Source organism: Filicampus tigris, chromosome 2 (genome assembly GCF_054856515.1).
Source record: "Filicampus tigris isolate MCC_2025a chromosome 2, RoL_Ftig_1.0, whole genome shotgun sequence".
NCBI classification, from domain to species: Eukaryota; Metazoa; Chordata; class Actinopteri; order Syngnathiformes; family Syngnathidae; genus Filicampus; species Filicampus tigris.
In genome coordinates this window covers 7800959-7812852 of record NC_141218.1, presented here as the reverse complement: position 1 = coordinate 7812852, position 11894 = coordinate 7800959, and the positions used below count along the sequence as shown (strand labels likewise).

The window sequence follows — 11894 nt, the reverse complement described above, 5'->3', positions numbered from 1 at the left end:
GCTCAACACATTTTTATGACACATGACATTAAACAATCCTAGAGGAATTTTCTGCATTGATCCTGAATCTGCCCGTGTTTTTCCTCTCGCAATTCAGGTTTTAATAATAATAATAATAATAATAATAATAATAATAATAATAATAATATATGTATTCATATTTATTAATTATGGGATAGGTTCAGCAACATGTGGATTTTTTTTTCTGAAATACCATAGCTATAAAGTACATCACATGGTAAAATCCGTATTGCACAAGCTTTTATGGGTAAGAATCAAAAACAAAAAATGAAAATGATGTGCTAGAAAAAAGTAAAGAGATTTTTACATTTGGGTACACATAAAGTCAGCTCTGATTAAAATTTGCTGTTGACTAGTGTGTCTTATCTTATCTTATTTCTTAGCCTTGGTTGTCTGTATATGCGCCCCCTCTCGAGTTTAAACCCCGTGACCTTGCATCGCTCCGCATATCTGTTGCACAGATTGAGACACACACACATGCACACACACATTTTCAGCATCCTACATGCACCAACTGTTTGCAGGCTGAAGCTTGATGAGTGTGGTTTGTGGTTACTAGGCAACCTCTCATCCTCCACTCATCCTCCAGCTGTCATGTTGACACATTTTGAGACCAAAAAGGTTGACGTTCACCCGCGCCCGACACACCGATACAGTTCCAAATGTGGGTAAAGCGAATGAATGCATGCAATTAATTTCATATTGCGAGACGGCGCGCAGGCAGGTGTGTGACAGGTGTGTGATGAGGGATTCGCAGGAGAGGTTTTTGCAGAAACAAAAGGTAAAAAAAAAAAGTACGGAGTGTGGGCCAGTAGGAGGAGGAGGAGGTGTTTTGTAGCCTGCAAGATGGCACCAAAAATAAAAATAAATAAATAAATGAAAACAAGCTTCACACTTGTTCCTGAACAACTTTTGATCAGATGACATCACCCCCTTGCCTCCACTGTTGCCAATTCTTTTCCAGGGGATGTTGCTTGCAAGCTAAAGGCTCTGTTGGTGCCTTTAGATAGACGGGAGCCACTTATGTCTTGTGAGTGCAAACTTGAGTTACGAGCGTCACGTGATCTCAATGGGCAAACAGTCACGATTTCATCTACAAAGGAATTTCCGGTCGTTTATATTCAAAACAAGAAAACTATGCTGCCTGATAAGATCAATGCTAACATTTAATGGAAAATCACATTGAGGAGGAGCTAACAGCACCAGTGGTTGCAGTGTTACGACACTTCAAGCAGACGAACACAAACGGTGGAGCAACACACGCAGACATATGATTTAACGATACTCCCAGACAAATATTCCTTAGCCTCTATAAAAACGACTAATATTACAACGATTTACTGAATAGTAGAAGAAGAAGTCCATTCTTATTCGGTTTGTGCCTGCCATGTGTAACTGTTTTATACAATACTCCCTCCATATGGTCAAGGTGGAAAAACCAAAAGGAGCAGCTCACTGAAATGGATTGCAGCATTAAATATTGCACAAACTGTTTCATATTTTACATTCTTCTTAAGTGTGTCTTTATTCTATGCTTTTATAGAGTAAAACATTATAGATAGGTTTTTTTTGTCCTTATTGAAAAAACAAAAACACTTTTTTTTGGGGGGGCGCTAAAACGGATGAATGCCATTTCCATTCATTTCAGTGAGCAAAGATGATTTGAGATCCAAGTGTTTTGAGTAACAAGCATTTATGACAGAACAAATTAAAGAGGTATCTCAAAGCGTCACTGTAGTTGTTGCTTAAAGTTGCTGAATGAATTTGTCATTGCCGTTATGTTGAACATTTCATGGATTACACAGTGTACACATTATGTACTCAAATTGACCAATCATATCAGCAAAAATGATTTAAAATTTACAATAGTCTCTTATACATTGTAACATTCACACAGCGTAGTATATGTTATTCAATTCATAGTATTTGTACCCGTATTCGTTTGGTTTAATCTGTGAACAGTGGACTACTTAATTTCAAAGTTGCTATAAATTTCCAAACACATTTCAAAACTAGCTACGTTTGTGGTTAGGCGCTTTTAAAAAAATCTGAGAACAGTGGACTGCTTAATTTCAAAGTTGCTATAAGTTTCCAAACAGATTTCAAAACTAGCTATGTTTGCGGTTAGGTGCTTTTAAAAAAATCTGAAAAGTTGTTCAGTCTTGCAATACTAGCTCAAGTGGCAACTCTGCTTGCTGCTCATTAGCCCCCAGACTTGGATGTGTCAGAGTGTTCTGAAGCGCCACTTGACTTCACCGTGTTCCGCCACGTCCCTCAACACCCATCGCATCGGTATCAGTGTGCTAAAATCTCGTTTGGGGCTCTGTCGCCGTGGCAACAATTTCACAGGCCCAACCGTTATGTCGTCGACACGAAGAGTAGGGAACAGAGGAGCGCTTAGGAGTGTGTGCGCCCGCCATAAGAGGGCGCTGTTGACCTCAGTGGTGTAACATTTGAGTGGGTGGGGCTTCATAATGGAGAACTGATTGAATCCTCTTAAGCTAGTGGATCAAATCCACCCTCCTAATAGAACCGCTATCACTTCAACACAATTATAGAAACCCCAAAATATTTTCCAAACTACTCAACTTTGCCATGTAGTGTATGTACATCATCTGGAGTGGTTCATGATCAATATTTATCCCAGAACATGACAAAACAAAACAAAACATTTCAATAAAACACATCGTACTCACCACAGAATATTGAAGACCACAACAGCTTTGTCTTGTTTGTCAAACACTTTTAATCTTACTAACCAATCAGAGGGCAGTTGATAAGGGTCAAGGGTCATCTCTCTTGTCCTGTAAGGAGCAATTTGAAATTGGTGATTAGTTAAAGGAACAGCCCAATTGGCAGTATTGTTAATGTTAATGTAACTAATTGCCATAGGACTGACATGCAACACGGCGAGGAATTTTCCAGTCCGGGGTAGGGCTAATATTCATATCTTGGCATGCTATGCCTTGCTTGTAGCTCCGTGGTCAGATTAGTTTGAAGCCATTTTCACATGTTGACATCATCAATGAGCCGTATAGCAATTGCTCACTGAAGTCCAAATCTATACTGTACTGTAAGCCAAATGTATGCAGTCTACAATGTATATACCCCACACCCCTAGATACTGTATGAGCCGTCACTTTTGGGTTTTTTTGTTTGTGTTGTGAGCTAAAATTCCAGTTGAGAGCAAGATTTTGATAAAATTGAGTGGAAAGTATTGAAAATGAAAGTCAAGCTAGGCTACGACTTTGGCAGTTCTGAACATTTTTTGGAGGGTCGTGAATTACTGGCGGTTTTTGGCTTGGGCCGGGCCCCGATTTCCTCTAAGTCGATTCGGTGGCCTTCTGGCCACGGACGACGTCTTGTCCACAGCGTTGTCCCGTAGAGGTTTTATTTTTAGGGGGACTCTGGCAGCACGGCCAAACTTAATAAGGGAATGGCACGTCGGGCATCGGGGTCTTCTTTCGTTGCCTGAGACAGTACGCTTCCCCCGACAAGAGACTTCTAACAGGTGGCCGTGCAACCCAAACTATCCCCCCCTACCCACCACGCACCCTTCTAATTGTGACATTTTTGGCAGCCCTTTCAGTTTGTCTCTCAGAAGAGTGAAGCCCACCGCCCTGTGTCGTCAGCAAATCCACGTGGACGCGCTTCTTAAAGGGAGCCGCTCGCTGACGGTCCTGCTCTTCTCTCGCCAGCGGGGACAGGAAGCAGACTTGGTTTTCGGGACCAGTAAGTCAAGGTTCAGAGCGGGAGGAGAGGACAATAGCCATGAAGTGGGGCTGGGCGATATTGGGGGTTCTCCTCTCTTTGGGGGCCCTGGCGTCCTGCGAAAATGGCCTGAAAATCCCCGAGTACGACGGCAGGGACCGCGTTCACTCCCTCAGCGCCAAGAACTACAAGTCCATCATGAAGAAGTATGACGTGATGGTCATCTACTACCACAAAAACATGCATGGGGACCGCAACGCCATCAAGCAGTTCCAAATCGAAGAGCTGGCTCTGGAGGTGGGTTGGCGGTAGAAGCGAGTCAGGATTTGAGGATTCCCCGATGGAACCAGGTTGTTGAGTTGTCGTTGTGGTTTGACAGCCGCGGATGGATCGGTGGCACGGGTCGGTTTCGAGGGCGAGCCTAGCCTGGAGATCGGCTCAGCTCTTGAGCCATAGCAAAATTAAAAAATGTAAGTCTGATTCGAGTAGAGTTTGTACAGAGGAGAAAAACAAACTCATTGGATTAAGCTAAACTGACAGGACAATCACGACCGAATCGGCAACAGGTCCAGCGTGAGTACCTGCATACAATTCAACAGCTTTGTACTCTATATGCTAAGTTAGCTAATGATACCAACTGAAAGAAATACAGCTTTCAAATTGGATGGAGAATTATTGAGGTCCAGAAGCTTGTGGCTTTTTGGCCGGCGCAAGGTGCGACAAATACATTTTTACTACCAATCATTCATTCAAGTACTGATACCTTAAAAATCAAATGTTACTTTCCACTACTGCGCGTACTGTGTTGATGCCACAAACTTACCTAGTTAGCCGTTAGCATTTAGCACCTGTAAAAATACACTGATGCTGTGAGCTACTTGCTAATGCTAACCTCGAGTGTGCATTGAGTGACGTTTTTACTTTTGCTTCCTTTGTCTGCCGTTTGGCACGCTGGCAGGAAAGTCAGACTGTTGCTATGGTAACCAAACCACATGCCTGACGACCAACAGAACATTTCATGCTGGCAAATTTCTTTCTTTCATTTCTTTGTGCAAGCAAAAATGGAGGCCAGAAATCAATAGCCCCTTTCGGTGACTTTTTCCAAATAGAAGAAAGTGTTGCTGTTGGCAAGCTGAGGTGACAGATGTGATGTTTTCATGTCCTAGAAACCTTTGTGAGGCGCTCACAGCAGCGCTTCTCAAAAATAAATCATTATGTGGCATCAATTTTAAAAAGGTGCATAACAAGAAACGGCTGACTCCTCCCTTCCTCTCCTTTGAGGCATTTAAAAGCATTGATGCTATTGCGCAGTATCATCACATAAATCTGCCGTCTACAAATTAGCAAAGTATCAAAAATCTAGTACTATTACTGGAATAAAGCCTTATTTTATCGAGATCAAAATGTGTATTTTGGCAAGAATACGATCCTAATTTTTGGAAAACAAAGGCATATCTTTTCCAGAACAAACGACATAATATTATGAGGATAATGCATACATTCATAAATATTTAATTCATTCATAAAAATGAATGAATGAATTCATGAATTCAATAATTGATATTGAAATCTTTTTTTATTTCCTTTGGCATTAAAGGTCTACATTATGTTTAATGGGCTCTTGGATTACAGGGCCCTTGGCCAAATTTCTCTTTCCCTGGACCCAAAAAGTTGGTTAAGTCCCCGTTTCCAGGACGTGCGCGTGGCTCACTGATTCATCGTGTGTATCTCAGATGATGTAAGCGTCCCACAGCTAAATTTAAACTGCTGCTATGTGAGCACAAGCTACAAACACAGCGTCAGTGCCGTCCCACCAAGGTCAAGAAGGTTCCATTGAGTAGATCAAAGCACCCCAACGAATGTTAGCGCACGTAGGAAGAGAAGCCATTCACCTTGGGGTCGCAAAACACGAGATTGTGGGAGTGCGTAACCGTGGCAACCACCCGACACAACCTGGCCAGAAGGCCGAGGTGATATCATCCCTTTGGCAGTGAGTTTGTGGAGCAGCTTGTGTTGCATCATCTGACCCGTGTGACCTGGCGTCAAGTCTAATGAGGAGATTTAAGGCCTATTTAACCTCCGAGTAAACCTGGAGAGGAACGATAAAATGTCAGCGGGTGGCCAGTCTCAGTCACTCCAGTGTGTTTTATGCTCAATATTATGGATTTCCATGCATCTTTCGTCACAGCCAGCCGCACGTGTGTCTGTGTGTGGGTGGGCGTGTGTCAGCGGCTAATATTGATTTAGCGTGCGTGTAACGCTATTTAACCAACATTCTTAGTGAATAAATATGTACAATACATCCATTCAGAAATATATGTACACAGGGCTACATACAGTAGATCCACAAACATGTACCACATATTAAGAAAAACTGGACATGTCTACAAATATATACCGGTACATACTCTACTCAAACACGTGCTGATACTGTAGGCCTTGAAATATTTACATCGGGCTACATATTGAGAGAGTGATAAATATGTATATCTATTAGCAAAAACACTTATAACTGATTTCATTTCTGTTGGCATCTTATTTCATTTGTGTGTAGCATAACAGCTACAGTAATGGCTTCCCCATGTTTACTTTGAACTCTGGGCTCCATTCATTTATTGACCCAAGTATGCAGGTCAGATGGCATTTAAAGCGGAAATCAACCCAAACACATTTTTTTCAAGAATATGATCCCAGCAGGCCCACTAGTTCAAAGATTATGATTAATATTGCGTTTGTGGGATATGAGTTAAGCAGACAAATCCACCCCTTTTTAGCCATCTCAGGGGGCGGCCATTTTGTCACTTCTGTCGACATCACAACTGCTCAGGGCTCAGGCAACGACCAATCACGGCTGACCTGTTTTCAGAAGCTGAGTCAACTGTGATGTCATTTTCAGTCGACAGAAGTGACAAAATGGCCGCCCCAAGAGGTGGCTAAAAATGAGTGGATTAACACTTAATCCACAATCGCAATATTTATCAGAATGCGTGAAGACACTGATCATGTCAATGATTTGTCATGATTATGAAATTTGCACAGAAATTTGTTAGGGTGACAAATCTTCATATCCAGCACCAGAATTCAAATACAATTATTGACTTAGGGAAACAAAATGTACACCTGTAAAGCTGTACAAATATGCACAGATATTAACAAAACATTTACATTGATGAAAAACGTGTATCGTGGTAGTAGTCTTTTAACTTTTGCACTTGAATGTGGAAGCCGAGCCTTGTGGAATAAGACGTGTCAATTAGACAGGACGGACGTGAGCGTGTCACGTGCGCCTTGGCCTGGCCCACTTCCGTAAGGAATGCTTTTCTGCTGTCAACGTGTCTTCTTCAAGACCTTAAATAGCGGCGTGGACGTACCCTCACCTCTCCTCTAAATACCATTTTACAAATATGCTCAAGTTGGGGTGGCAGGACACTAACACACACGGCCCATTAGACAAAAGAGATTAATTGTGTACGTTTTGAATGCCTTGTCTACAAGGGTCTTGGTGTGAACAAATCAGAGACAAGCAACATCAGGGCTGTCCAAACTTATTCCGCAAAGGGCCAACTTTTCCTTGCACCTGCAGGTGGCGAACCACCTGTTGCAGCGCTTCAAGTTGTGCCCCTCGCCAAGACCTCCCTTTCTCTTGCGAGTGCTTGGGGGTTAGGCGGGGGGCACATGACGGGGGGGGCTGTCAATTGTTGGCTCTGGTTTCGCTCCGATTTAGAAAGTGCAAGGCAGCAGTCCAAAGCTTTTGCTTTTAAGGTCTTGGGGTGGACGAGAAGTGACGGTGACGTCACCCAGGACGTTAGCAGCGGTGGCAAAAGAAGCAGTGTAAAAGTAAGGGGGAAAAATTGGAAAGGTGTACCAGGGCCCAATTTTATTTGGGCTTAATAAGACGCACCTTAAATATAGCAGGTGCGTCGTGTCCATTCAACATGAGTTTGAACATGATTGGTTCATTCTAAACAACCACATTTCAAGTTATAAGAGGCACTTGTGTTAATTTTACATCCACTCTTCAATCAAGTTGTACAGGTCCTGGGTCATTAATGGTGGAAAAGATTTTTCAATGATTCATCTTGGTAAAAAAAAAAAAATTATAACAAAAATGTGGCATTTGAATAGGGGTGTGAAGACTTTAATATCCACTGTATAATGTATATTTTCAAATGTTGGTAGTCAAAGTAATGACTCCTAAAACCATCGATTTCAATCCAGCTACTAAGTATGTATTCGTGCTTGCTGACTTCCCACCGCTGTACGTTCGTATGGGAAGTGGGACGGCTTCAGTTATCCAACGGCTCACGTCACACCGTCATGGCCCCCAACCCACCCCGTTGACACTTCTCGTCTTTTTGTCCGCAGCTGGCAGCCCAGGTTCTAGACGATCTTGAAGATGAAGACATTGGGTTTGGCCTTGTGGATGAAAAGAAAGACAGCGCTGTGGCCAAAAAGCTCGGTAGGCTTCTCTCTCAGAAGTGGGAGTACGTAAGTCTCAAGTCTCAACCTTCAAGTTGAAGTTTGAGTTTCAGCATGGGGCATTAATGATGTAGATCTGGACTTTCTTTTTTGTGTTCTCTGAAAATGAAAGCCCGGTCCAATTGCTTGAACAAGCTCATCTCATTCTCCTGCCAGGCCTGGATGAGGTGGAGAGCGTCTACATCTTCGCAAACAACGAGATCATCGAGTATGACGGCGAGCTGGCCGCTGACACTCTGGTGGAGTTCCTCTATGACGTAAGTACGAAACGTCCAGCTTTGGCTAGGAATGCACAGAGGTACAACGCTAGAATCCTTTAAGGACATGACTGAAAGTTTAGGAACAATCTGTGCCGGGATACTTCCGGGTGGCAGAAGAGTGAGTGGCTACCGAGGACCAGAACTGACATCGTCAATAGTTTTATAGAGAAGATAGCAAAAGTAGTGTCACGGATAAATAGATGGCTGAGACATAGATAGTTGGAGGTGAGGATCCGATCTTTTACTCAACACAAGGTCTTTTATATTTGCTCACAAACATTTCTCGGAAACTGCTCCCATTCTTGGAACCTTGTGGACTATCAATTCCCTTGAATTTCCACAGCGAATTGTAAATGGAGGCCCGAATTCCTTCTCGAATTGACCTCGCGTGACATCGTCTTTTTGACTGACGCTTCACGCGTTCAAACTAAGGTAGAAATCTTCATTCAAGCCATTTCCCCGTTATTTTCAGTGTCTCTGGCTTGGTTTGTAGTGGCACCCCCATAGACGGATTGGGATTCTGCCAGCCGGAAATAGGTAGCGGCCAAATGTTATTTTGGACCTACACGCTCACGGTTCTCCCAACGTCGAACGTCTCAGGTGATGGAAGAGCCCGTGGAGATCATCGACAATGAGCGTGAGCTGAAGGGCTTCCACAACATGGACGAGGTCATCAAGCTGGCGGGCTACTTCAAGAGCGAGAAATCTGCTCGTAGGTGGACGACGCGGACCAGCAAAGGAAGGCTCGGGCCACCTGCGCCACCGTTTCAGCCCTGACGTCTTTTGCAGATTTCATCGAGTACGACGACGCAGCTGAGGAGTTTCACCCCTTCATCAAATTTTTTGCCACCTTCAACCCCAAGGTTTGCACTCCAAAGGCCTCTCGTCGCCATTCGGAGCACTGAGTTTGTGAATCTGCGTATCGTTTGTTCTTCCCATTCCCAAAATGAAAATGGAAAGAAGTGAAAATGGAAAGAAGGAATGATGCCCATCCTTTGCGTGTCTCAGAGGTTCCTCTCCGTCTCGCTTTAGATTGCCAAGAAACTGAAACTGAAGATGAACGAAGTGGATTTCTACGAGCCCTTCATGGAGGAATCCGTCACCATTCCCGGGAAGCCGTACACAGAGGCTGAGCTGGTGGAATACATCGAGCAGCACGACAGGTCATAGTTCAAAGCTTAAATCCGAGCGCTGCCCAGGGACGAGCGAATCACTGTGCACTGTTTCCTTCATTTCAGACCAACTCTGAGGAAGCTGGAACCTCACAGCATGTACGAGATCTGGGTAAGAACGTCTCCAAATACACATTTCCTGTCCACCAAATGACACTGCGAAGCCCTTTGAGCATTTCGTCCACGTCGGCCCTGAAACGGCTTGTCCAACACTAGGAGGACGACATCGACGGCGAGCACATTGTGGCCTTCGCCGAGGAAGATGACCCAGGTAGGAGTCGGCCGCGTCCGCCACACCCGCCCACAGACCTGACGTGACTCCTGATTTGGATTTTGGATTTCTTAGATGGTTTCGAGTTCCTGGAGATCCTGAAAGAGGTGGCGCGTGAGAACACAGACAATCCCAACCTGAGCATCATCTGGATCGACCCCGACAACTTCCCCCTGGTAGGCGGACTTTGCGCAAACGCAGGACCCGTGGCTTTGAATGCAGTGGTCCTCTGGGGAAAAAAAAAAAAAATCTCTGGACCTGAATTGTTTGGCAAGTCCTTTAATGTCTATGACTGTGCCGTGTCCCATGTTCAATTGTTCTCAGCTGGTCCCGTACTGGGAGAAGACCTTCCGCATTGACCTGTCATCCCCCCAAATCGGCGTGGTTGACGTGGAGGACGTAAGAAGCCTTTGCTGTTTCCGTCCACGGGGTTTGATGGATGACGCTCACTTCTTGATGCTGCTCTTCCTCTTCTTTGTCTTCTTCTTCCTCCTCTTCCTCTGTTGGCAGGCTGACAGCGTGTGGATGGAAATGGACGACGACGATGAAATGCCCACGGCGGACGAGCTGGAGCGCTGGATTGAGGACGTTCTCTCGGGAAAGATCGACCCTGACGATGACGACGAGGATGAGGATGATGATAACGACGACGAGGATGACGATGACGACGACGACGACGACGATGACGACGATGACGATGACGACGATGACGACGACGACGACGACGACGACGACGACGACGACGACGACGACGACGAATAGAAACATCCCAACCATTTTCAGTCCAGTCGTTGCATTGAAAATAGTGTCGGACAAAAATCACGATGGCAATGTCGACGACGACGGGTAAAAACACGCCAACCATCTTTCAGTGCAGTTGTAACAGTGATGAGGATTTCTCTTTTCACTCCCTGTGTGGGCCGAGTAGAAGGAGCCGGTGGGAGGCGCTCGCGCCCGCCACTGAACGAAAGCACGGGTTCGCTTGACAAGCTGACCGCGCTCGCCTTTTGTACCTTGAAAGTGTCATGATCAGAGCTCACAAATAGTCACTTCATGTGAAGCATGTCAAAAATAACAGAAAAAACAAAAAACAAAAAAACAAACAAAAGAAACAAATAGCTGGAGAGTCTTAAAAATGATCCTGGAAAATCTGCCACGAAATTAATTCAAGTAATTAAGTAGTAGTGGTAAGTAGGAGTAATCAAAGTAGCTGTCTCTGCTCTCTCATCCCAAATAAAAAAACAAAACAAAACTAAAAAACAAAAACACACCTGCTTGTATTTCTTTCTGGATACTGCACAGCATGCAATGGGGGAAATAGTGATGTGATACTCTGTAAAGATATTATTAACACTTTTTTTATGGTTATTTATTGTTTATGGTAATACAGTGGTATATCAAATTCAGCTGTTTTAGTAGACTTTTCCTGACATTTTACAGCACAAGCCAACGTCTGCTGCAGAAAGCTTCCAAAGCAAGCAAAGATAGGTACGTTTTATTAGGGTCCACCTTGCTCTCATTTTTGTACGTCACAAAAATCTGGCATTTGAACAGGGGTGCGTCGACTTTTTATGTCCTTTGTATGTCCTCATAAGCACTCTATGTATGTGTGTTGACAACTATTTCCTCTAAGAGGAAATAAAGGCCACTGTGTAAAATAAAACAAAAACAAACAAGACAAAGATTGGAGCTTTTTCAAATCGTATAATGGATTTTTGTGTCCATCGGGAAAGGCGAAGCTGTAACACGACTCAACGCCAATAAAACAAAATTGCTCTTCTCACCACAAGTGCTATAAAGGCAAACTGATTTTTTTTTCTCTGTGGTTTCAAATTACAATGTAATTGACTCAATACTTCTACTTTTACAACAGTATTTTCTTCTTTTTTTTTTTGTCACTGTATCAGTACTTCTACTAAAAGCGGAAGTCCACCCAAGCATATTTTTTTCAAGAATATGTTCCCAGCAGGCCCACTAGTT

The 11894-nt window shown here is 43.8% G+C and overlaps 1 protein-coding gene across 1 annotated transcript; it reads left to right on the top strand.

Moving 5' to 3' along the window:
- The first annotated feature begins 3724 nt into the window (after nt 1-3724).
- On the top strand, nt 3725-11608 carry casq1b (calsequestrin 1b). Its single transcript, XM_086017778.1, has 11 exons — nt 3725-4029; nt 8098-8191; nt 8368-8468; nt 9072-9183; nt 9261-9334; nt 9504-9634; nt 9710-9755; nt 9860-9914; nt 9990-10090; nt 10239-10313; nt 10425-11608. Exons 1-11 carry the CDS (start codon nt 3793-3795, stop codon nt 10674-10676), a joined length of 1278 nt encoding a protein of 425 aa, XP_085873904.1. The 5' UTR covers nt 3725-3792; the 3' UTR covers nt 10677-11608.
- Nucleotides 11609-11894: the final 286 nt, after the last annotated feature.

What these genes read in the sequence shown, in the direction of transcription:
- casq1b (XM_086017778.1), top strand. Translation starts at nt 3,793, where the DNA reads ATGAAGTGGGGCTGGGCGATATTGGGGGTTCTCCTCTCTTTGGGGGCC. An exon ending in TTGCCACCTTCAACCCCAAG is followed by an intron (nt 9,335 to 9,503) that starts GTTTGCACTCCA and finishes GTCTCGCTTTAG; the next exon opens with ATTGCCAAGAAACTGAAACT. An exon ending in ACAGCATGTACGAGATCTGG is followed by an intron (nt 9,756 to 9,859) that starts GTAAGAACGTCT and finishes GTCCAACACTAG; the next exon opens with GAGGACGACATCGACGGCGA.